This window comes from Leptopilina boulardi, unplaced genomic scaffold (genome assembly GCF_019393585.1).
Source record: "Leptopilina boulardi isolate dan_hultmark-lab unplaced genomic scaffold, ZJU_Lbou_2.1 LbouV2_123, whole genome shotgun sequence".
Classification (NCBI taxonomy): Eukaryota; Metazoa; Arthropoda; class Insecta; order Hymenoptera; family Figitidae; genus Leptopilina; species Leptopilina boulardi.
In genome coordinates, this window is record NW_026137667.1 from 5514214 (window position 1) to 5538335 (window position 24122).

Below are 24122 nucleotides of genomic sequence, written 5' to 3' on the forward strand. Positions count from 1 at the left end.
TATTTTAGCACTTAAAAAATTTATTTAAAAAAAAATTTTTTATTTGTATTTTTTTTTTGAATTTAAAATCAATAAAAAATTAAAAAATAGTTAATCAATACCTTCGGATACGAAATTTATTGCTACCAAAAACCATGGTATTGATGCCGGTCAGCAAATTATAAACACCCAGATTCAACATCTGTCCGACCGGCACAATTTTTTGAAAATCCTCCACAAAAAACTGATTTCTTCAACTCATTGCATTTGAAAAAGAAAAATAATCACGATCACTTATTATCACTTTTTGTTTTCAAATAATCGAAGCACATTTATTGTTTTCAAACACATTTTAACCAAAACTTTCGAAAATCAAATAAAATCATGATTAATTAAAAAAAAAAAAACAAAAATTTGTATAACACGCGCGAACATAAATGACGTTCACTTCTTGACTGTCGGACGGCGAATGATCTTACCTCTGATTCTCGTCTAGCGGTAAATGGTGGGGGTGTGGGGGAGGGAGAGAGAAAGAGAGAATTTTGTTATTGTATAAGCGAAAGAGAAAGAGAGTACATATATATATATATGTGAATAACGATCTTACACGAAGGGGAGCGTTTTTTAACGAAGATCAGATGATTGGTGACAGGTCAACGCTGTCACCTTATCTGCCACGTGATCTATACCAGCGAACTGAACGCATAATATGTAAATGATGGTAAATGTAAAATAAATGTATGTGATCCACAGACAACTAGCGTTTGATGCCTGTCAACACATTTTCTCAACTTTTCACAGTCAAAAAAAAAAAGAAAAGAAAAAAAAAATTTTACTGCGTTGGCGTTTACAGCTCGATTGCGAGGCGCAAACTGAATTATATTTTATTCTAATATCATCGTATATGCAAATTTTAATTTCCGTCTTTGACCTTTTTGAATTAAATTTTATTTCAATGCTCATGATCGAAACTAACACAGAAAATTATAAGATATTAAAACCAATTTTATAAAATTAAAAAAATAATAAACACAAAATATAACAAAAATTAAATAACAAAAACACAGAAAATTAAAAGGCATTAAAATAAGCGTTTCTTTTCCTATTTTAGTTTTTTTTTTTATTGAATTTTTCGTTCTTTTTTTATTAATAAATTTTTATACTATTTTTATAAGAAAAAATTGGATTCAAGTAAAAATTACTTTTATCTATTTTCGAAATCGTGGCAATAAAGAAATTTGTTCTAAGGAATTTCCATTCGGAATTTACATGAAGGATAATAGAAAAAAAAAATTTTATTTGTTTGAAAAAATATGTATGAAAACTAAGGAAGTTAGTTTTTTCAAATATAGAAAAAAAATTTAAGTTATTTTCTTTTTTTAACCTTGGAATAATAATAAGTTTTATTAGAAAAATTTTAGTTTTAAGTAGAAAAAAGTAGTTTTTGCAAGACGAATTTTAGTTTTGAGTAGAAAAAGTTGTTTTTATTAATCAAATATTAATTTCAGGTAGAAAATTTAGTTCTCGTCAAAAAAGTTTTAGTTTGAAGTAGAATAAGCATTTTTCGTTAGACAATATTTTTTTTTAGGACAAACTTTAGTTCCAAGGAAAAAAATGTATTTCTCGTCAGACAATTTTTAGTTCTAAGTAGACAAAATATTTGCCAGACAAATATTAATTTCAATTAGAAGAAAATTTTATTTTAAATAGAAAAAATAATTTAAGTCAAAGTTTAATTTTATGTAGAAAATGTAGTCAGGCAAATTTTAGTATTGAGTAGAAAGCATAAGTTTTTTTAAAAGAAATTTTATTTTCAGCAAAAATTAAAGGGTTCTGTCAGTTAAATTTTATTTTTAAGTAGAAAAAGTTGTTTTTGTCAGACAAATATTAGTTTTAATTATAAAATGTTCTTTTTTCAAGCCAAATATTAGTTTCAAGTAGAAAATGTTGTTATTAGTCAGACAAACATTAGTTTCAAGTAGAAAGAGTAGTTTTAGCAAACAAATTTTAGTTTTTAGTAGAAAAAAGAATTTTTTGTCAGCCTAATATTAATGTTAAGTAGAAAAAGTATTTTTTAGCAAACAAATTTTAGTTTTTAGATGAAAAAAGGGATTTTTGACCGACAAATATTATTTTCAAGTAGAAAAGTCCTTTTTGTTAGCTAAATATTAGTTTTAAGTAAAAATAAAATTAACATTAATTAATATTAATAAAATAAAATTCTTTTTGTTAGCTAAATATTAGTCTTTAGTAGAAAAAGCCGTTTTCGTCAGACAAATTTTAGTTTCAAGTAGAAAATGTTCTTATTAGTCAGACAAATATTAGTTTCAAGCAGAAAGAATAGTTTTAGTAAACAAATTTTAATTTTTAGTAGAAAAAAGAAATTTTTGTCAGCCTAATATTAGTTTCAAGTAGAAAGAGTAGTTTTAGCAAACAAATTTTAGTTTTTAGAGGAAAATAGGAATTTTTGCCAGCCTAATATTAGTTTAAAGTAGAAAAAGTAGTTTAAAAAAAATGTAGTTTTAAGTAGAAAAAGTCCTTTTTGTCAGCCGAATATTATTTCAAGTAGAAAAGTCCTTTTTGTCAGCTGAATATTATTTCAAGTAGAAAAGTCCATTTTGTTAGCTAAATATTAGTTTTAAGTAGAAAAAGCAGTACTCGTCAGACAAATTTTAGTTTCAAGTAGAAAATGTTCTTGTTAGTCAGACAAATATTAGTTTCAAGTAGAAAGAATAGTTTTAGCCAACAAATTTTAGTTTTTGGTAGAAAAAAGAAATTTTTGTCAGCCTAATATTAGTGTTAAGTAGAAAAAGTATTTTTTAGCAAACAAATTTTAGTTTTTAGATGAAAATAGGGATTTTTTCCAGCCTAATATTAGTTTGAAGTAGAAAAAGTAGTTTTTTTAAAAAAAATTTAGTTTTAAGTAGAAAAAGTCCTTTTTGTCAGCCAAATATTACTTTCAAGTAGAAAATCTTCTTATTGGTCAGCCTAATATTAGTTTGAAGTAAAAAAAGTAATTTTTAGGAATAAAATTTTACTTTTAAGTAGAAAAAACGACATTTTGTCAGCCTAATATTACTTTCAAGTAGAAAATTTAGTATTTGTCTGGAAAATTTTGAATATTAAATAAAAAGTAGTTAGACAATTCGTTTTTATCAATCAAATTTTCAGTTATTTTTTTCTCTTTTTCACACCAGGAATATTTAGCACCTCTAAATTAAAATTATACATTAAAATGTATTCAATGTATTCTTTGGTACAAATAAAAAAAAAAAAAAAAAAATATATATTATCATTAAAAAATCATCAAAAATCATAAATTCATTAAAAAAACCAGGAAGCAATTTCAATGAAGATTTAAATTTTCCCGACGAATATACAAATGAATTGCGATTAAAAAAAAAAAAAAGAAAAAAAAAAGTGAATATATAATTATTTCCATATTATTGCATAACTCGAATACAGACACGTGGGGTTTTTCATCAAAAAATGTCTATTCCCTATGGTAAAAGCAAGATGGTATATAACCACATAGTGTTTCGAGTTTATTATTGTATTGGTAAATATATATAAAAGGAAGATCGGTATAAGGCGTGAGTTGTTGATATTTTTACCAGTTTCCTCGACCCGCGAACCAAAGAGGTCCGGTCCTCCTTTTTCGCATTCCCAAGTAATAACAGACCTGACCGTTGATCGAACGATCGCTCTTCTCGTCTCGTCTCGCGAGAAAGAAACTGGCCTTCAACAGCCTCAGGCGATTGTCGTAGGTAAGGGAGTTTATAACTTGAATATCGACACTGTGGTATATATATATATATATTCGGTATAAATATATATTTATATCCAAAATTTTTTTTTTTTAACTCCTTCACTACTTATGGTACTCTATATATATGCTAATGAAATTTAATGGATCCAATTTTTTCAAATACTCATTTCCTATACTAAACATGAGTAGAGAAATATATGTTGTCTTCAATTCATGTCACAATGTTGCTTGATCATTATATTCATTAAAATGATTGATATATGACACTTGTGTGTTTCACTATCGTATCAATCAAAATATCATTCCTATAGATCTATATGTATATATATAGATGAAGTTGACGAAGAAAAGATTTTTAAACATTTTTCTTTTTACTATTAAACAAAAAAAAAATTTATTTGATTCAAATAATCGGTTACTTGACTATTATATAAAAATATGTGACACGCTCTGAAGAAAGGGACCTTAGAAGCAAAAAAAAATTATAGGTTATGTTTTGAATTTTTTAAGTGAAAGAGGATCAATATATCTTTGTGTAAATAAATAAATAAATAAATAAATATAAATTATTGATATATTTAACTCTTTATTACATCGAAAATATTTATCAAAAACTGATTTTTACAGAAGTTAAAAAGAAACTTTTTATCCTGGTAAAACTATAGTAAACATAACCTATAATTTGTTTGCTTCGAAGGTCCCTTTCTTTAGAGAGCGTTTTGTATTAAATAATTATTATTTGAGTCAATTAAATATTTATTTGTATTAAATAATTATTATTTGAGTCAAATAAATATATTTATTTGTATTAAATAATTATTATAAACAGAAAATAAAATAATAAATTAAAAATTCCTAACGCAAGCAGAGAAAAATTAAAATAATTTTCCAATGGATTAGAAAATGGAATTTGAAAAAAAAACCAGGTAAAAATTCCATTATACATCAAGAATATAAAAAATACCTATTTCGAGGGAGGAGAATGGTCCTATAAAGCAAGGGAAACCTGAAAATTTTTTAATTATTTTTTTTTCATACACTTTCGATTCGCTACCAATCGATGATTCGTCGAAATCGAAAGAGCAATGAAACCGCTTCGAATTGAGGCAGGCCACTTTCCAAAGGCTTCACTTGCAAGGGAAGAGAGTGCACTTTTCACGTAGAGAAAGAGAGAAAAAAAAAGGACTCAACATGACACTCACAGTCAAATTCTTTTTTTTTAAACACTTTAATTTCTTCTTTTTTTTTTTTTTTACTTTTATTATCATCATCTCCTTTCTTCAAGGTCTTCGAAAGGCAAACTAAATATATCATATATACACACGAACTATGGGACATTATTAATCAATGCCCCATGCACTTCGTGTGGTAGAAAGTCCGACATAAAAATATGCTCGTGTGGTAATTGTCCTTTATAATTGCTTAATGAGAGTCCATAAAATAAAATGAGCCCTACGACGATCTAACAATCCTTTTTTTTTTTTTTTTTAATGAGCGTAAGAAGATCATAAAAAGGCGAGCAAGTCTTTTTAAAAAAATTCTTTTGCAGAAAAAAAATAGGTGAGACAATAATAATACACTGTAAAAAAAAGGAGTTGAATTTCAACTCCCTAGGGGATGTTATAAAAGTCCCACCCTTTTGGAGTTGAAGTGAAGGGAGTTAATGCTTTACGAGTTAATTTTATGCCTAGGGAGTTAATTTGAAGTTAATTTAATTATTAACTCCCTTTTTGAGTTGATTTTTAACTCGAAAATTTTAACTCCCTAATTTTTTTACAGTGTAATTATTGAAAGAAGATTTAATGATTTTTTTTTGGAAAATATTATTCTATTACGAATCGACATTTTTTTGAATTAGATAAAAGAGAACAAAAAAAAAAATTTACGAAAATGGAACTATATTTTTTTTTTTAAACAAACAGAAAGAATTATTTAAAAATTTCCTTCCTCAAACGAACATTATGATTGATATAATCAATTATTGATTATGATAACAATGAGTCCTGTTTTTAAAACAATTATGATAAATTGACACAAAAGGAATTTATTATTCGTCAGCTGATTTTATCCAATGTGACGAATTCAACCTTCAGTTGAAAACGTCGCGAAATAATCTATTCAATAAATGATGTGTCGACAAAAAGAATTCATATGTATATTACTTTTTCAACAAAGATATTTATCATTTCAAAATGAAAATATATATACAAATTAAAAACAAAGAAAACTCTAGAAAATTCTAGATAAACTCTCCTAAATTTTAATTTAAAAAAATAAAATCGAAAACTTCATGTATAGGTGAAAGAAATATATTTTTCAATAAAAAAAAATGAAATTAATTAATAATTAATAATTAATTTGAAATTAAATGTTCATCCTTATGTAAAATAATTAAATAACAAAAAATAAAAGAAAAAACAAGTCTATAAATCAATAAAAATCCCAATGAAACTATCATTTTACAAGATGAAATCCGGTTTAATGAATTGAACTGACACGAGTAGACATTAAACAGACACATTTTCCAGACAGTTAACGACTTGCCATTAGCAAAATAAAATAAAGAAAATCTATCATCTTTGAGAAGAACAAAAAAAAATCATCAATTTGTTTTCTAATTTTTTTTTTTTCAAATGTATAAAGAAAAACTGACTGAAAATATCGTTTACAACATATTGCGGTCTATGGATGAAATCAAGTGATCAACAAACAAGAAACGTATCGACGTGCGTCTATATAAATTTTTTTTTTCTAATTGAAATCGAACGACATATACGATGAGACAGAGAGAGAGGAGAGCTCATTTTTTTTTGCTATCTCTAACCGCAAAATCATCCTGGGGTATTAGAAAATTTATAACATCAAAAAATTCGTTTAAATAAAAATATTAAAAAAAAGCATAAAAAATTCGGTTAAATAAAAATATTTAAAAAAAGCATAAAAAATTCGGTTAAATAAAAATATTAAAAAAAGCATAAAAAATACGTTTAAATAAAAAAAACTTTATAACAAATTTGATTAAAAACAAAGTAAGTGAAAGATAATTTTTTTTCAATGAAAATGTCCTATATGAAATTTAATTGATTTTCTCCATCAAATTTAAATTCGGTGATCATCCAATTTAATTGCACGTGACATTAATATCTCAACGATAAATTTTCATTAAGTGCCAACCTCTGTTACTTTGTATCGCGAATTGGTTTCGATTTACCGGACGCAATTTACTTCAAACTATTATTATTATTATTATTTTTCTTTCTTCACGGGAGAAGACACATTTTACGCATCGCAGCATTTGGCATAATGCATTTTTCGCATTGCATCACTTTTTTTTTCTCTCTCTTAATAAATTCTTTAATCAAAATTCAGATAAAATTAATTTTCAAAATATAAATATTACCTATATGTAAATAGGTAACTAAATAGAATTAATTTTATTCAATTAAAATTAAAAAATTAATTATTCAATTAAATAAAATTAATTTTAAATTTAATTATTCAATTAAATAAAATTAATTTTAAATTTAATTATTTTAATAAAATAAAATTAATTAACATGAATCGAATTCGAATTAAATGAAAACAAATCGGAATTAATTAAAGCAATTAAATAAAAAAAAATATAATTTTGACGAAAAATTAAAATATTTTCTTTCACCTGTTGCGGAAAAAATTCATTTTTCCATCGGGTCATATTCTTTGGGTAATTCACTTTAATTATTATATCGAGGCACTTAAGTCACATTCACTCAAGATTTTCTATAACAAAATTAATTTTTTTTTTTTTTCAAAATCAATGAAAGAAAAATTAAAATTTGAAGCGCATTTTACTCAAAACTGCGAATAAAACTTGTTTCGTTTCACTGACTATGCTACTAATTTTTTTTTCTCTCTCTTTTTTTTTTTTTTTTTAGAACTGATGTCATTTGCTATTCTGGCAGATTCACAGACTACTGTATATACATATTTACTCGACAACTATTCCGGTATAAATGACCCTGGGCATTTCTTGTATTGTACGTTTACTTTTCCTTCAAGAGAGACACGTGGACATTTAAGATTCGATCATTTCATGCTCAAGATTTAAATATATAAACAAAATACCATTACAACATATAAAATCTGGTAAATAATATTTAAAGCAAATTTTACACGAAAAACTAAAAAAAAAACAATTAGTAAATTGTTTCTTTCAGTAAATATTATTTTACAAATTTTTTTTTTTATAAGATAAAATTTTCATATTAAAAATATATTATAAAATTTTTTTTTTTTTTTAAAGAAAAAACAAAAAAAGGAACGAAGAAAATATTAAATTAAAAAATTCAGAGAGAATATAAAAAAAGGATATCCGCGGAAAAAAAGAATATAAAAAGAAACTCGAGTAATTAGAACAAAAAAAAAAAGAAAAAATAAAAGGAAATATAAATAAATATTAAAAAAAAGACCTTTAAATTGTCAGAGAGATGTCAACTTAACGTGGGCAAGAACCGCGGAAAAGAAAATATTGTTTCACGATGAAAGCTTTTTTCAATCATTTGCGCGACTCTAAATAGTGGGTATATATTATTACAGGATGTCAGAATTTTTAACTCTCATCATTTTGACGATGACTACTGGAGTTGAATCATTTTAAATATATAAAGGCGCACACTTTTACGATCCGTCTCTACTTTTATTGCGCGTTGTATTTGCACGGTTATTATTATTTTTATTATTATTATTATTATTACGGGAGCGCCGCACGTGGTCTGGAAAAAATTATTTGCTGACTTTAAAACTCCCGCTAATAAAAGTGTTCAATCTTGTTCACAAAATACAACAACAACTATTATTAAAAAGCAGAACAAAATAAATTATACGCGATTCGATTTAATTTTCAAAATTACTTATTCATACTCAGAATTTAGTTATTTTAAAAAATAATATTATTTTTTAATAGTTTTAAAATTTTTTTTTCAATTTAAAAAAAAATAATTTCCAATTTATTTTTTTTTCCCTGCACCCAGAGAAATGATTTATTTAAACCAAATAAAATATATTTGAGTTAAATAAACGTATATATTTGTCTCAGAGCCTACTAACTTATTTATTTGGCGTAAATAAAAATTTTATTTGTCAGAAATAAATTTTTCTTTGGCTCAAATAAATTTTTTATTTCAATGAAATGAAATATATTTGCAACAAATAAATGAGTTAGTAGGCTCGGAGACAAATATACTATTTTTCTGAGTGCAGAAAAAATATTTGTTTGTCTCAAATTATTTGTTTCAAAATTAATAAATTTTATTATTATTATTTATTAATTATTAAGCCTTTCGGTCCAGAAGTGGACTTGGTTTAATAAAAAATTAAAAATATATATAAAAAATAATTAATAAATTTTATTTGCTCCAAATAGAATGTTATTTGTGCTAAATATAAAAATATTATTTGTGCTAAATATAAAAATATTATTTGTGCAAAATAAAATGTTATTTGTGCCAAAATTAAATTTGTTATTCAAAACAAATATATTTTTTGCTTAATTAAAAAAAAATTTTTTTAATGAAAATAAAAAAAATTTCTTACATTTTTCGTAACGAAAAAAAAACGACAACTAATATGAAAATAAGTAGAGGAAAGCAATAATGAAGTCAAAAGGTGTAAAACGAAATAAAAAAATCTATCGTAATGAGGATTATTAGAGGAGGCTTGAGCTAAATGATAGTGTAAGATTGCAAATGGCCGGATGAAGTTGAAGAAGGAAGACACAGAAGAGAAGCACGTGCTCTCTTAAAAAAAATAAAAAAAAATAAAAAAAAAAAACAGAATTTGTTCTTGGTTATCCAGTAGCAGCGTTAAATGTCCTCCAGAATAATTCCTGGCTTTAAAATAACGGTAATACGGGTAGGCGAGTTACCACCAGTAATAATGTTGGACAATTTGCTCCCTTGGTATATATATATATATATATATATATAAAAGAGCGAATGTCTCCAAGGCGATCCCGTTCCACGAGACGGTCCTTAAACTCGTGTCCGGTGTCATTTGGTTGCGGTCTCTGGTCATTGTCTTCCTTGACTCAGTATCATTGTCGCACTCGTCTTATTTGAACCCAGGGGCCTCATTACATTTAACCACATTCAGAAAAAAAAAGTTACATATATATTAGAAACCATTTTTTTTATAGATCCAATTTTTTTTTTATTTTAAAAAAATTAATTTAAAATTTTAAAATTAAATAAATAACAATAATATAAATATTTTAATTTTAATAAATTTATTAAAAAAAAAATTATTGGTATTAACCAAAATTCAACGGAACAATAATTTTAATTGACTCAATGACATAAATTTTATTTATTTATAATTAATTGTTTCAAATAAATTCTTTTTATCAATTTTTTGTTAAACTTTTTTTTTTATAAATCAATTATTAATAATGTAAACTTTGGTTTTTATCCTATCTAAATATACAAGATTTCAACAGAATAATAAGCTTCCTTCTTTTAAAAAAATTTTTTTTTTTTTCAACGCTACATTATTTCCAAATAGAAGAATAATAAAGCAAAAATAATTGTGAGAACACTGAAAATTCCCGTTTTTGACAGTTGTTAAAATACACACTAATATTGTGTGAGAAAATATTTATTAAAAATAGAATTATTTTTATATAACATAATTATTATTTTGGCATTGAATTCGTATTTAATTTTGTTTATTTAATAATTTATAATTATTTATTTAATTTTTCATATAAAATTAGAAAAATGTTATTTTCGAAAAAATTGGATCTATATAAAAAAATCTTTGCGTCTATTGTAAAAAAATTTTCATTATATAAAATTAAGAAAATATAATTTTTTTTTCCCTATCTGTGAATAAGACGATATTACGAAATTAAGTGATACCAAATTTATTACGCATTTGTTGTTCACCAACACTAACGCACTATTGGGACACGTTTCAGGAAAAAAAAAAATTGCGATTCCATAAATAATTGACCTGGTTTCTTAACGAGCTGCCAAACACACCTTGGATGATCACCAAAGGCATTCCAACCTTTTTTGTTCCTTTTTTTTTTTTTTTTGCTTAAAAATTTCTCACCATTTTCACGATCAATTCAAGGTCTTTTTACTGACCCAGTGATTCATTTCTTTCGATGAAAGTGACGAATTATATATGAACATATTCTTAACATAATTATTTTCGCAAAATTATTTAATAATCATAATTTGTATTATTATAAATAATTATAATTTTCTATTTTATTATAAAAATTATAATTTTTTTATTTTATTATAATAATTATAATTTACTAACTATAATTATATAATACAATTAAAATTATAAAAAAATTTTGATAATTAGTCCCATTTTTTTTTTTTGCCAATGTATTTTAAATCGCGAATGAAAAATTTCGGATTTTCTTTTCGGGTGATTATAAGTGCTTGAGTAATGGATATTCATTGATCTCTTGAAAAAAATTCAAGTGATTTAATCGCATACAACAGGTAATTGTCTTTTGAAGAAATGATGATGATAATGATGATGATGATGAGGAACGGTGAAATCAACTAGTTGTTAAATGATACCCAATGTCTTTACGGAGTGGTGACTACCTCGTCGAGGTCATGGTCTTTATATATATATATATATATACCTCATAGCCGCAGGTGCATACATGGCGAAACAAGATTCACTTGTGGATATAACGAGGAAGATATATACAGCATAGAAAAGACGAGGGAATAAAGGAAGAAAAAATGATCACGAAAACAAGGCAAAAACGGATGTAAAAAGAAATTCGATTAAAAAAAAAAAAAAAACTGATCATCGAGACGAGCGAGAAAAAGGAAGACGGAAGAAGAAAATAACAAGGAGATGAAAAATAAGATAACAGATGGGAGAGTGAAGAGATAACAACAAAGGAAAGAGAAAATAAAGGGAAAAAAAGAGAAAAAAGAAAAAAATAAATAAAAGAAAAAAAAAGAAAAAAAAGAGAAAAAAATAAAAATATTTAATAAAAGCTACAAAAAATAAAATTTTGAAAACGAAAATTTTTTTAACTATGAGCCATTAAAATTCGTTTGAATTTACAACGCTCAAGCGTAACTGATAACTGAATCGTCACTTTTTCCTTTTTAAAAAGTCTTTCTCTTATTTTTTTTCTGATTTCTTTTCCTTCACTTCCAATCTTTCTTTCATTTGCTGCTACTCACGTCACAGTTTTACGTTCGCTCAGAAAAACCCGTATAAGAGATAAGTTAATAACAGTGAGTTGGAATTTACTGCCAATTATCTTCCCTGCAGATATATATATATACACGAAAAGTGAAAATAACACTTATGTTATTTCCATCTAATCTTCAATTGACAAAAATAACAAAAAATATTTAAAAAAAAGAAAAACTTTTCAAAAAAAAAAATGTAAAATTCAAAAAATTAAATTTTCAATTTTAAATACTCAATTCCGAATAATAATTTAAACAAATATTTTTCGAAATTTGTTCACCGATGCAAAATACCGTTATAAAACTAAGGTGTCTTTTTTTTCTCAGTTCGTTTCCTCGGGAAGGTCACGAGGACGAATGTAGTCGTCGAACCTGATCGAGAGGTCGAACCTCTTAACAGTGCGTGTTAAAGGACGATCGCTCGGCCGTTAAAAGCAAAGAAGCAAGGTGTAGTTACCCAATCAGAGCGAGGAGGAAACAAAAGAAAGGTGAAAAGAGAGACTTATCGCCTCATGGAGATTGAACCTTACATCCTGCATCCTGGTTAAATTATAAAGAAGAAGAAGAAAAAAAAGGAATAAATAAAAAAAAACAAGCGTGAACGAAAGAGAAGCAAAAAAAAAAAAGAACAGAGCCGCTCGAAAACAGTAATTATTATTGGGCGATTGTTTGCGGGTGTAAAGAGATATAAAAAATGATTCTTCATCTTCTTCATTACTCTCCCCTTAAAGAACACGAAAAAGTCTTAACGAACCTGTATTTAAAAAAAAAATATTAAAAAAAAAAAAAAAAAAAAAAAAAAATAAAAAAAAATAAAAAAAAAAAAAAAAAAAAAAAAATAAAAAAAAAATAAAAAAAAATAGGTAAATAAGAATAAAATAGAAAATAAATAAAAAAAAAAAGTAAAAAAATAATTATATAAAGAAGTCAAAATAAATTTTATTCCATGGCACGAAAAATCGAATGGATTTATGAGTCACTGGGTCACGTTCTGCATTCACGTTTTATTGTTTTAGGTCAAAGTGTTTTTTTTTCTCTCAATCACGTATGACAATAATTTATTCGATAATTTCGTTTGGTATACATATTACCATTTGGCGAAATCATAAAAATTTTTTGCGCCAAAAGAATTTAAAAAAAAAAATTATTGGACAAAAAAAAAATTATATCGAAATGAATATTTTGGAAATACTGATAATAATGGAAATAAGCAATAATATAAGAGAATATATAAATTTGGTTTTTTTTTCTCAGGCAGGTTTGCGTGCCAGGAAGTCGAGGTCGATTAGTAATGCGATTAGAAGTGACACGAAGATATATAATTGGTCACTCTTTGCTTCTAAAACTGGACCGCCAATGACCAGGGGCGAGTTACAACGGAATATCTCAGTAAATGATCTCTCTCTTTGAGAAACGGTACTGTGCTTGGTTCACCGCATTTGACCCTTTGCTCCCTTCCGTCAACATTCCTGAATCATACCACTACCGTTTCGTGGGTTCGAAAAAAAAAAACCAACACACCTCTAAATGATCCTCTTTTGCATTTTAATTTTTCAAAAATCTAGTTCAAAAACCTCAAATTAAGTTAAGTGCCTCTCTATTTGCAGAAGTTTGTTATAATAAAAACGTTTCTCCTGGTTAGAAAATCCTTTCTAAAACAAAAATTAATACAAATAAAAATTATTTGAAAACACAAAAATTATTTCATATTAAAAAATTATTTCATACTAATAAAAATTATTTGATATAAATAAATATTTATTTCATACTAGTCAGGTAACCGATTATTTGAATCAATTAAATTTTTTTTTTCAGTGTATTTCTCGAATTAATTTTTATTTATTTGATAAAAAAATTCTTTCAATGAATTGAATATTTTAAGAGTTGAGTTAAATTGCAATTTATATAGTTTCTTCCCTCCTACACCTTTCACCCTTTCAGCAATTGAAAATCGTATAGCTGCAATCATCTCGAGGCCATTCAGGGAAAGTCCGCGAGTTTTGATCGTAAATCAAATTGTAACGAGAGCGCGCTATCATTAGCAATGATAATGTCATGGTAATGCGTGCGCCATTCGTAAATTCAATCATAAATAAAATCACATTTATAATTAACAAAACTAATTCCCAATTACTATTTAAATAAAAATAAAAATTTTTTTTCACTCATTTTTCGAAAAAAAAAGAAATAAAATCATTAGAAAATAAATTAAGAAATTTAAACGTTGGATAAAGAGAAACAAAATTATCAATAGAATTACTATAATGAATCAATAAAATAAAAAAAAAAAAAACGTGGATGATTTAGAAAAAAGGAACTGTCAATAAAATTTTCTCTAAACGAAACAAATGGTTACTTAATCGCAATAAAATGCAAGTCACTTTAGGATCAATAAAAATGCAATAAAGAAATTTCTTTATTGTGACGAAAATCATCATTGAAAGCTATAATCTAAGAATTTCCAAATAGAGATCATATGGACAAAGGAGAATCGAGTACAAAAAAAAATTTCCAAATTATATTATTAACAAAAGAGATAGTTTTCCATATATAAATACGAATCGAAAAAAATATATATTACGTCGATCTATTAGACTTCAGGAATAGAAAAGAAGAAGAAGAAGAAGAAGAAGAAGAGAGACTTGAAGAATATATGTAGTAAAAAAAAAGAAGAAGAGAGGGTGTACTTATACGAACGATCTCTAATTCAATTGATCGATCGATGAGATAAAACGAGATATGTATATATAAAGAATCTTGAACGCAGTTTCAGTAACTAGAGAGTTGCTTCATCTTTACTATATTATAGTCATGGTCATTTACTATTCAATTATATCGCAATTATAGGACCTCAATATTGCCCTGAGCTTAAAAACCAACGATCTAATTTTTAATGCCAAAGATCGATCCCCTCTAGTTTGCTTATCAAAACGATTTATACAAGACTATTTAAATTTTGACAAAAATAAATCGCTTTCTGATACTTTATGATTTTCTCTCTCGGTTTTTTTTTTTTCGTTTATGGATTAAACTCTGCGATTAAGCCTCCAGATTACTCCATTTATCGTTCCCCTTTCAGATTATCAATTTACTTTTTCCCCTACTCCTCTTAAATTTAAATTTCTGCATTTATTCTCCCAACAATTTCAAATTTTCATTCAGATAAAAGTAAATTCAATATTTTGTATTTTCAATTTTTGATTAAAAAAAAAATACAAATTTAAAAATAAAATTAGTAAATTAATTAAAACGTGGAGAAAATGTTAATAAAAATTTTGCAATAGTAAATTGATCGAATTAAAAAAAAAAAGTTTAAACAGAATTAGTCAATATTCAATTAATTAAAATATGGAGAAAACGTTAATAAAAATTTTGCAATTGTAAATTGACCTGTTTAAAAAAAAAAAAGGATTACACTATAATTTAGTTCGCGGCATGAATCTGGAATATTGAACATTATTTTGATTTCAATCTCATTGAAAAATTGCTTTTGATAAAAAGAAGTTTCACTTATGGCAAAAGAGAAAAGCAGATTGAAATTGAATATTGGAGCCTTCCATTCTGGTAGTCCATATTCAATTATTTTATCAGCAATCGATTCATAAAAATCAATTCGAATTTTTGAACCATGACTTCTCACGATTGATTTCATCGCAAAAATCCTTTGCAACGCATACATTTATAAATTCGAAACAATTTGCATTATATTAAATTGCACACATTTGTACTTGGTAGGAAATTACGAATAAAAAAATTTGCCAAATTATTTTTATATTGTCGAATTTAAGAAAATAAAATTTTAATTTTGATGTTTTATGTAAATTAAAATTATTTGTTTCATTTTTCTTATTTTAATTTCATTGAATTTCCATCTAATAATTTTCTTTTTTCATATTATTTTTTATTTACAGAAATTTTTATTCAAATGAATTTTCATTTAACTAAAGTTCTAATTCGATGATTTTTTATTTAGCAGGCTTTTTTGTTTATGTGGAATTTTTAATTAGGAGATTCTTAATTCAACAGAATTTTTAGTTTACAAAATTTGGCTTAAATTTCTAAAGCCGAATTTCTATTTAACAAAATTTAGTTTAATTTTCTAAAGTAGAATATTTATTCAATAGAATTTTTTTAATTCATCTATTTTTATAGTAGATCCTGTAGTTTTCAATTCCCAGTATTTTTATTTAGCTAATTTTTCATTTAGCAGAATATTTATTTAGATTAATAAAGTTTTATTAAAAAGAAATTCTCTTAAATTGAGAAATACAGTTAAATATAAAAATTCTTTAAATTAAAATTTGCCAAAATAAAAATTCTATTAAATAAAAATTCTGCTAAATGAAAATTCTATTAAATAAAAATTCTGCTAAATGAAAATTCTATTAAATAAAAATTCTGCTAAATGAAAATTCAGCTAAATAAAAATTCAGCTAAATAAAAATTCTGCTAAATGAAAATTCATCTAAATAAAAAATTTGGTTAAATATAAATTTTACTAGTAAAAATTTGGATAAATTCAAATTCTTAAAAAAAAAATTATTAAATTAAAAATTCGCCTAAAATAGAGATTTGAAATAATTTCTAAATTTTTTTTAACCAAGTCTATTATAAATACAAATTCTGTTAAATAATTGTATTAAAGAAAAATTTCCATTAAATGTAAATTAAAGCAAAATTTGATTAAATAAAATTTTAGTTTTTTCAATGAATTTAAAATTTGTTTTCAAAAAAAAAAAAAAAAAAAAAATGTGGTTTAATAAAATTTTTTGTACTCACCCATGAACAGCGTGTGGAGGTGGCGCAGGTCTAGGAGGCGGTGGCAGCGATTTTCTCCCAGGGATATTTTGTCTAGGTGCCAATGGCGGAGGTGGAGAATTTGATGATCCCGTGTTGTTGTTGTTGTTGTTGTTGAATCTCTCTGAAGGACACTGTGGTTGTGGTTTTGAAGGATCCACGTACTTTGGTGGCAAGGCATAATAATTCCTTTGCGTCGATTCCCCATGACGATGATGATGATTAGGCACGTACTTTGGTGGTTCGTGATACTTTTGAGGATTGCCCTCTGATGAATAGTGCTTTGAATTGGCCTCATATCCTGTTTTCACAGGACTACTCATTGAGAATGAATTACCATTCTCCTGATTTTTGTTGGTTTTACTCGTTTCGACAATTGGCAAATAATTAGGTCGCATTGGTTGTTGTTGTTGTTGTATTTTGTCACCATTTTTTGTGATAATTTGTGTCATTCTTTCGGATTCTTGACGTACTATTCTTTCGTTATACCTTTGGGTTATAAGATCCGGAAGTTGTGCAGGTGGTCTTGATGTTTTTTCCTCGACTTTTTTTTTTAACTTTGAATATCTTAAACTTGATCTTGTTTTATGATTTGTGAATCCATTTTCGTGTGATTCATCATTTTTATCTTGTTTTTTGCTTCTAGTGTCTTGGGGGGATTTAGATTTGGATTTTCGACGTTCGATTTTGTTTTTTTGATTATTTTCGTCTTCTTTGCGATTATTTGAATCGGAATCGTCGCTTAGTTCGGGCGGTGGTGGTGGTAGGGGATCATCGCAAATGACTTCGTTTTCAGTAATTGTTGGCGGTGACGGTGGTGGTAAATCGGGACTCGGTAGGCGTTCATTGTAAACATTTCTTAAATGAGGTTTTTTCGGTGGTCGTTCAGGTACCCAGTCGTCGATTGAAATTGCAGGACCGACAATTAATGGACCGAGGAGATTCGTTGAGAGACTGCCACAGCTATTACTGTGTTGATGTTTTGGAGTTGGTGTATCGTTTATAGTTTGAGAATTGATTTTCTCTCGCCAATTGCCACTGGCGTAATCGGACGCGGAACTTGCGCGTCTTGATGAAGGGGGCCTTGGTCTAGGCGGTGGTTGAGGTGGTGGAACAGTGAGTGATTCCTGAGTGAGTTGTGGTTCGGAACGCCAAGAGGATGATGTTTGATGATGCCTTTCGTAAAAGGATAATAGTGCTTTTTTCTGAATTGCTTTAAGCGTTGGATCAGAGACACGATGACGTTTCTCGGGATCCAAATACGTGTAACGCATTTGTTGTTGATGTTGTTGCTTCTCCAATTCACTGATTCGTTCGGCGACCGACAATTGTTGTTGTGGTGATGTTGGTGTGATTCTGTAATGAAAAAAAGTAGATTATTGAAAGGGAAATAATTATTTAAAATTGGAAATTATCGGGATTCTCTATCGAATTTCTATTGGTAAATGTCGCACCTAATTTTCATGTGGGGAATCATTGCTACTACTTTTGCGGGTTATCGAGCGGTTAAGTTGTGTAGAAAGCAGTGCAGTTAAATCACGCCCCGAGATAAGTATCTCGTATGGAGGAAATATTATCTCTATTATATTAATAGCAGTTTCTCAGGTACTTAAACGAGCGTTCCGTACATTCCAAGTGTTTCTTGGTTCGTAGGTCAATACTATAAATTAAGTCATTTTGCTCGGAGAGAAAGGACTAATTTAGAGTTAAAATAAAAAGTAAATTACCTCGAAGTTGGTGACATATCAGTGGTATTTACGGGGTATAATTTCCTTTGAGTTCGTTCACGATCGAGATAGAGGACACTTTCGGAATGATGTCTTTGAGGTGTTTGAACTCGTGCGCTGTGTGCTATTAATTGTTTACTGCCCTGTACTCCATTAACGAGGCTCACATCCGACATGGAGCCATGAAGGGGATTCCAATCCTGACTACTTTGCATTGATCCTTGAGATCTAGAGACTTGATAGGCTTGAAATTTTTCCGATTGATCCCATTGTAGACTTTTCGATCTTTCAACACGACAATCGTCATCAATATTTGATTCTTGCCATTTACCCTCGTGATTTGAATTTGTTTGACAAACATCAAGACTTGATAGACAATGACCAATGACGGGTGGTAAGCTTGTTCTGCCCGTTTGTTTATTACGATCGTTCATCCATTTTTCGTTGTGCCTCATTTTTGTTGGTGTTACAACATCAATAGTGCTGACATCGCTTATTGAACCCTGCCATTTTTCATGAACGTGATTTGATTGTTGACTGGGTATTCCACCGTTTACGCTACTTACATCCGACATGGAACCATGATGCCATCTGTCGGAATTCACTTGTCGCGATGGCATCCCACTGGAAACACTTACATCCGACATGGACCCATGCCATTTAAGAGTCTCACTGCTGGAAGCACTTCCACTTGAGGTTGTTACAACACTGTCTCTTCCTTCTCGCGAGCCTTCTTCCCAATTTGGTGTTGGACGTTGAGCCACTGCCTCGCTGTCCCTTCGTAATCTAAAATTCAATTCATCAGTTTCCGGAATATTTAATTATAATTTTAATTAATTGTCAATAAATTACCTATCGAGAAATGGTGTATTGGTCGTGGAATCGACACTCGAAACATAACTGTGGTAACCTTCGGATTGTGCGTAGCTGGCTTGTTGAGAATGTTGTACTCGTGTGTATTCCTCTAAACCTGCTTGCGTCAAGGTTGTTTCACGGTAAATATCCACCTGAACAAAAAAAAAACAAAATCAATATTTGCGAATATTTGTTTTGATGATTTGAAATCTTGGAATGTGAAAATTATAAATAGAGGGAGAGAGAGAGAAAAAAAACTTCAAGTGTGAAGTGTACCTGAGGCGTTTGAGGATCTTGATAGCTTCTGACATAGGCTTCTAAATCAGCGTGACTGAGAGTTTGTGATGGTGCTTGCTCTCTTTCAGGCGGCGATGGGACAACATATTCAGAATCGCCCAAGGGTTTGCCTTCTCGATCAACACGAGGCCACAATCTTGGCTCATCATCCGAATTATTACTTCTGTTCCTCGATTCAAATGTTTCAGCTGGAATTTTCTCGCAACGTTCCATCACAGTTTTCAGCTGTAAATTATAAATAAAGATAAAAAATCTTTTTTTTTTCAAAATTCATATGAAAGTGATAATACTGAAGGTCAAGATCAAGAATGTGAAACCTGATGGAAATTATTCTGTGACTGTCAGGAAAAAAAAATTGCTGATAGAATCTGTCTTTTAGAAGAAAAATATTTTCCAAAGAGAACGATGGATGACAGCGTGGGATTGAAGATTAATTACACGATGATTTCAGGGTGCAGTGTAAGGTTTTGACCTCCGTTTATTATTTGTTTGTATTAATTATTTTTATCAAAACAATGACATAATTCTTCAACCAAAGAAGAAAGTTAGAGATCTAAATTTAAAGACCGTAATTATTAACAAAAACAATATTTACATGAGTAATTATTACATAACAATTTTTAATTTTTTTCGATGTTACTTTTTTATTTGAACTTGAAATTATTTTGTAATCTGTTAGTTTTTAAGAAACTGTTTCGAATGAATGTATTTTATAAGTATAATAAGCATTCATTACCTATTTAAACAAGATGAAGTGAAGTTAAATAAGATGAATCACTGAAAGTGGGTTTCAACTTGAATCCACAAGTGAAGTAAGAAGTATCCAATTAGAGGAAAATAAATTCCAGAGATTTACATATTTGCAAATGCAAGGTAGGCGCAGACGATCAGTAAAAGGGGGGTATATCTTCTCTTCTTCGTCGTCCTTTTTCTTCTTCGAATAAGAAGCAAACAAACGATTTTTCGAGTTCGACGACTCGTCGACCTCGGGGGAATTTTCGATTCACGTGGGTGAAAATAAAAAAAGAAATCTCGCGGGGAGAAATACAATTGTTATATTCGAATTAGAAAAAAAAAAAAATAATTTCATTAAACCACCTACGTGTGTTATTTATCAAGAAGAGTATTGACTTTGATACACTCGTGAGAGGCGTTCATTAATTGCAAATCTTTCTCTCTCTCCCACGCTGACATTGATTCTCTATATATATTATTATTGACCTCATACTTCCGTGTTTAAATCGAACTTGAAAAAGAATTTTTATTTTCCAAACCTGTTGCGTGAATGTGGGATTTGGCCTTTTGTTATGGGGTCTTGTATATTGTGCTGGCTTTTCCTTAGGGTAATTTGTGTGATCGGTCCACGATTTCGAACGATGTGATCCAGTGTGAGAATTGGAAATTTCTTCTTCGGTATGTCGTTCTGGTGCACTTGGCCAGGATGGATATTTTTCGTGTCCTGGACCATAGCAGACACTTTTGAGGCTCGATGCATCTCTAACCGGTGGCGTTGGCGGTGGCGAAGATTCGTCCCTCTCGTTGATAGGGAGACTAAAGCTGTCGAATCCGATGCTTTCGCTGTATCTGAAATTGAAATTTTATTTATTTAGAAAAAAGAAAATATTTCAAAAAAAATATATTTTTTCAAAAAAAAAATATTTTTTCAAAAATGGCTCTAATTATCGAATGCTGTATGAATAAATAAAAAATTTATATATGCCGATTGTTATTACCCGCTGTCGTTTTTATAGCCTGGAGTATTCTTCTTGTAGCCATCGTTGTAACCGGTATTCGAGGCCTTCTTGAGATTCTCGTTATCGATGTCGTTTTCCGCGGACCTTCTTGAATTGTCGTTTCTTCGCCGATAGTATTCGCTAGTAGGGATCGGACGAGACGTTGTCTTGAGGTTGTAGCCCTCTTGAGGATACGTTGTGGTGCCCTTGTAATTGGCAACCTCGGACACGTGGCCATGGTTCGTATATTTGAATGAGCCTGACGGTGGTCCCGGGGCCTCATCTTGACCGCGATAACCTGACGGTGACGGTTGCAGCTCCGTCATCGTGTAACAAACGTCCCCCCCATCCGTGATGCACCTGAAAAAACAATAAAATTTTTATTTTTTATTTTATTACTCTCCAAAAATTATTTTTAATAAAAATAATTTAATTTTTTTTCAGCTCTCGTTTCGTGTAAAAAAAAAAAAATAATACTATTTCAAATATTTATTTTCTTGTAGGAATTTTTTAAATAAAAATTCGCCTAAAATACTCATTGAATCCAATTACTTTTTACCGTACGAAAACAGTTTGTCCAGGTCCTTATAAATCTCATGACCCGCATTTGCATTTAAAATTGGTCAATGTTCCAAACCAAGAATCATGAATCTCTCTTCGAGTAAATTATTTAAGAAAATAAATCTCTTAATGCAAAATATCAACAAAAATAATTAACAATCTAAGTTTTTTTCGACAATTTATCACTTTTGCAAAAAAAAGAAATTTGTTCTCTAGGAGAAGAAAGTTTGAAAAAAAAATTACCTCGTCCCAAATAGAATTGAGCACAAATAATAATAATTGCCCTAAAAATCATTTGGAAGTTGTTTTCATTTCAATTTTATTCGTGATGAGTCAGAAAATGGAGTGAAGAGGAAGTAGCTGTTTTAAAACGTGATTGATTCTGATCTACAGCCTCCTGCGGTTCCATGAAGTTCGCAAAATGTTACTAAACGAAAGCAGAAATAAGAAGAAGAAGAAGAAGAAGAAGAAGAGTAATTGCAAACCTAACAGCGAACATATTCTCAATATTTAGGTCAACCTGTTGATGTTAAATGCCAACAAGATTCTCAAACACTTAACACGTTTAAAGATAAAAAAAAATAATAATAATTGACAAAAAAAAAAAAAAAAAATTTCTCTCCTGAAAAAAACTATTTTTAATTTCATAATCTTTCGACTTTGCATTTTACCAAACTCGATTATATTATCACTGAAGAGTGAAAGTTTTTTTTTTTTTTTTTTTTAATTTCCCAAGAGGAAATTAATATCTAATATTTTTTTTAATATTTTAATAATAATTTTTAATATTTTTTTTTATTTTTTTTATTATAATTTAATTTTTCTATTTTAAGTATAAAAATAAATTTTTTTTCAAAAAAACCCTGAGAAAGAGATGTATAATAATTTTCCGCCGACTATCTTCGAGTCCTTAATTAGGTTTCGTTTCGCTTCCTGCTTATTTTATCTGGAACAAAATTTTATTTCCAGTTTTTACGTGCGTTATTTCTGCAAATAGGAATGCAGGAGTTTCTCGTAAATTTTTGTCAAATCTCGCGCGAAAGGAAGTGAGTAAAGCACACGCGATGCTCATTTGCGAATAAGTAAATTTTTTTTTTGAAAAAAAATATGTGTGTATAACTTCCGTGTTTAGCCAGAAAGTAAATATATATATATATATATATATGAAGAAAGAGAGAGAGAGAAAATCGACAAATATCGGTTTTCTTTTCTTGAGCATCTCACACGCGTGATTAAGACTTTAAAGTTTCTATATATATACAGTTAAACACGATAATGTTGTTACCTCCGTGAAGCTATGGACCATACTCAACAAGCCAAGCTATACATAAAACTGAAAGACGATTATTTCTTTCCTCTGCAATCTTTATATATATATATATATATATAAGAAATTTCATCTCAAGGTCTCTACATCATCCCCTTTTTATCACCCACTCCCCCTTCTTTAATTGCTTTCGTATATATATGCAGAATTATTTTATCTCATATAATAATTTCCCACAAATTCATATACTCTCTTTATCTTTCACTTTACCTTTTTTTTCAAGTCGAATTCAAAATTGAATTATTGAAATTAAAATTTTTTTCTACTCAAAAGGAAATACATATAAGAAATTTTTATATAAGTCTGAAAAAAATTTTAAATTCAAATAATTATTTTTTGAAACCAAATAATTTTTATTTGAGTCAATTAAATTTTATTTCTTTCAAATATAGAACTTATTGATTTAAATGCAGTTTATTTTGTTTAAAAAATTTTTAATTATTTGGTTTTAGAAAATAATTTTTTTCGATAATTTTTTTTTTTTTTTTTATTAAAAAAAAAATCCAAGATTCATTGCTACAAAATTTTCTATCTCTTTCTGTGAGTTATTCTGCGCAACAACCTTTCTAACTTGAACAGTTCCTCTATCGATAAGAATCGTCGTTCTATCGCACATAAACATGTAAGTAATTGTCCCTCAACGGGGACAAACGTCTCACATGGAGAAAATGCGATACCATTATTCTTTATAGAAAAGATGGCTTCTGTATTCATTTTTCTTTTTTTTTTTTTTGCATAATGCTCTCCTTTGGCTTTCCCATATTTACTGGGGAAAATAAATAAGAAATAATAAGAAAATAAAAAGAGTAGAGAAAAAATATTCAAGAGAGAAAATTATTATTACAATTGTTAAAAAAAAAA

General features: G+C 28.0%; 1 protein-coding gene across 2 annotated transcripts in view; it reads right to left on the bottom strand.

Annotated features, from left to right (window-relative positions):
• Positions 1–24122, bottom strand: part of LOC127290673 (protein Shroom) — a 240866-nt gene that overhangs the window by 44633 nt on the left and 172111 nt on the right. For both annotated transcript variants that reach the window (XM_051319427.1, XM_051319428.1), the window contains 6 exons: positions 21374–21733; positions 20915–21224; positions 19620–19865; positions 19341–19495; positions 18489–19274; positions 16744–18117 (listed from right to left, as the gene is read on the bottom strand). In XM_051319427.1, coding sequence (XP_051175384.1) covers positions 16744–18117; positions 18489–19274; positions 19341–19495; positions 19620–19865; positions 20915–21224; positions 21374–21733 — 3231 coding nt within the window. The remainder of the gene's footprint in view (positions 1–16743; positions 18118–18488; positions 19275–19340; positions 19496–19619; positions 19866–20914; positions 21225–21373; positions 21734–24122) is intronic.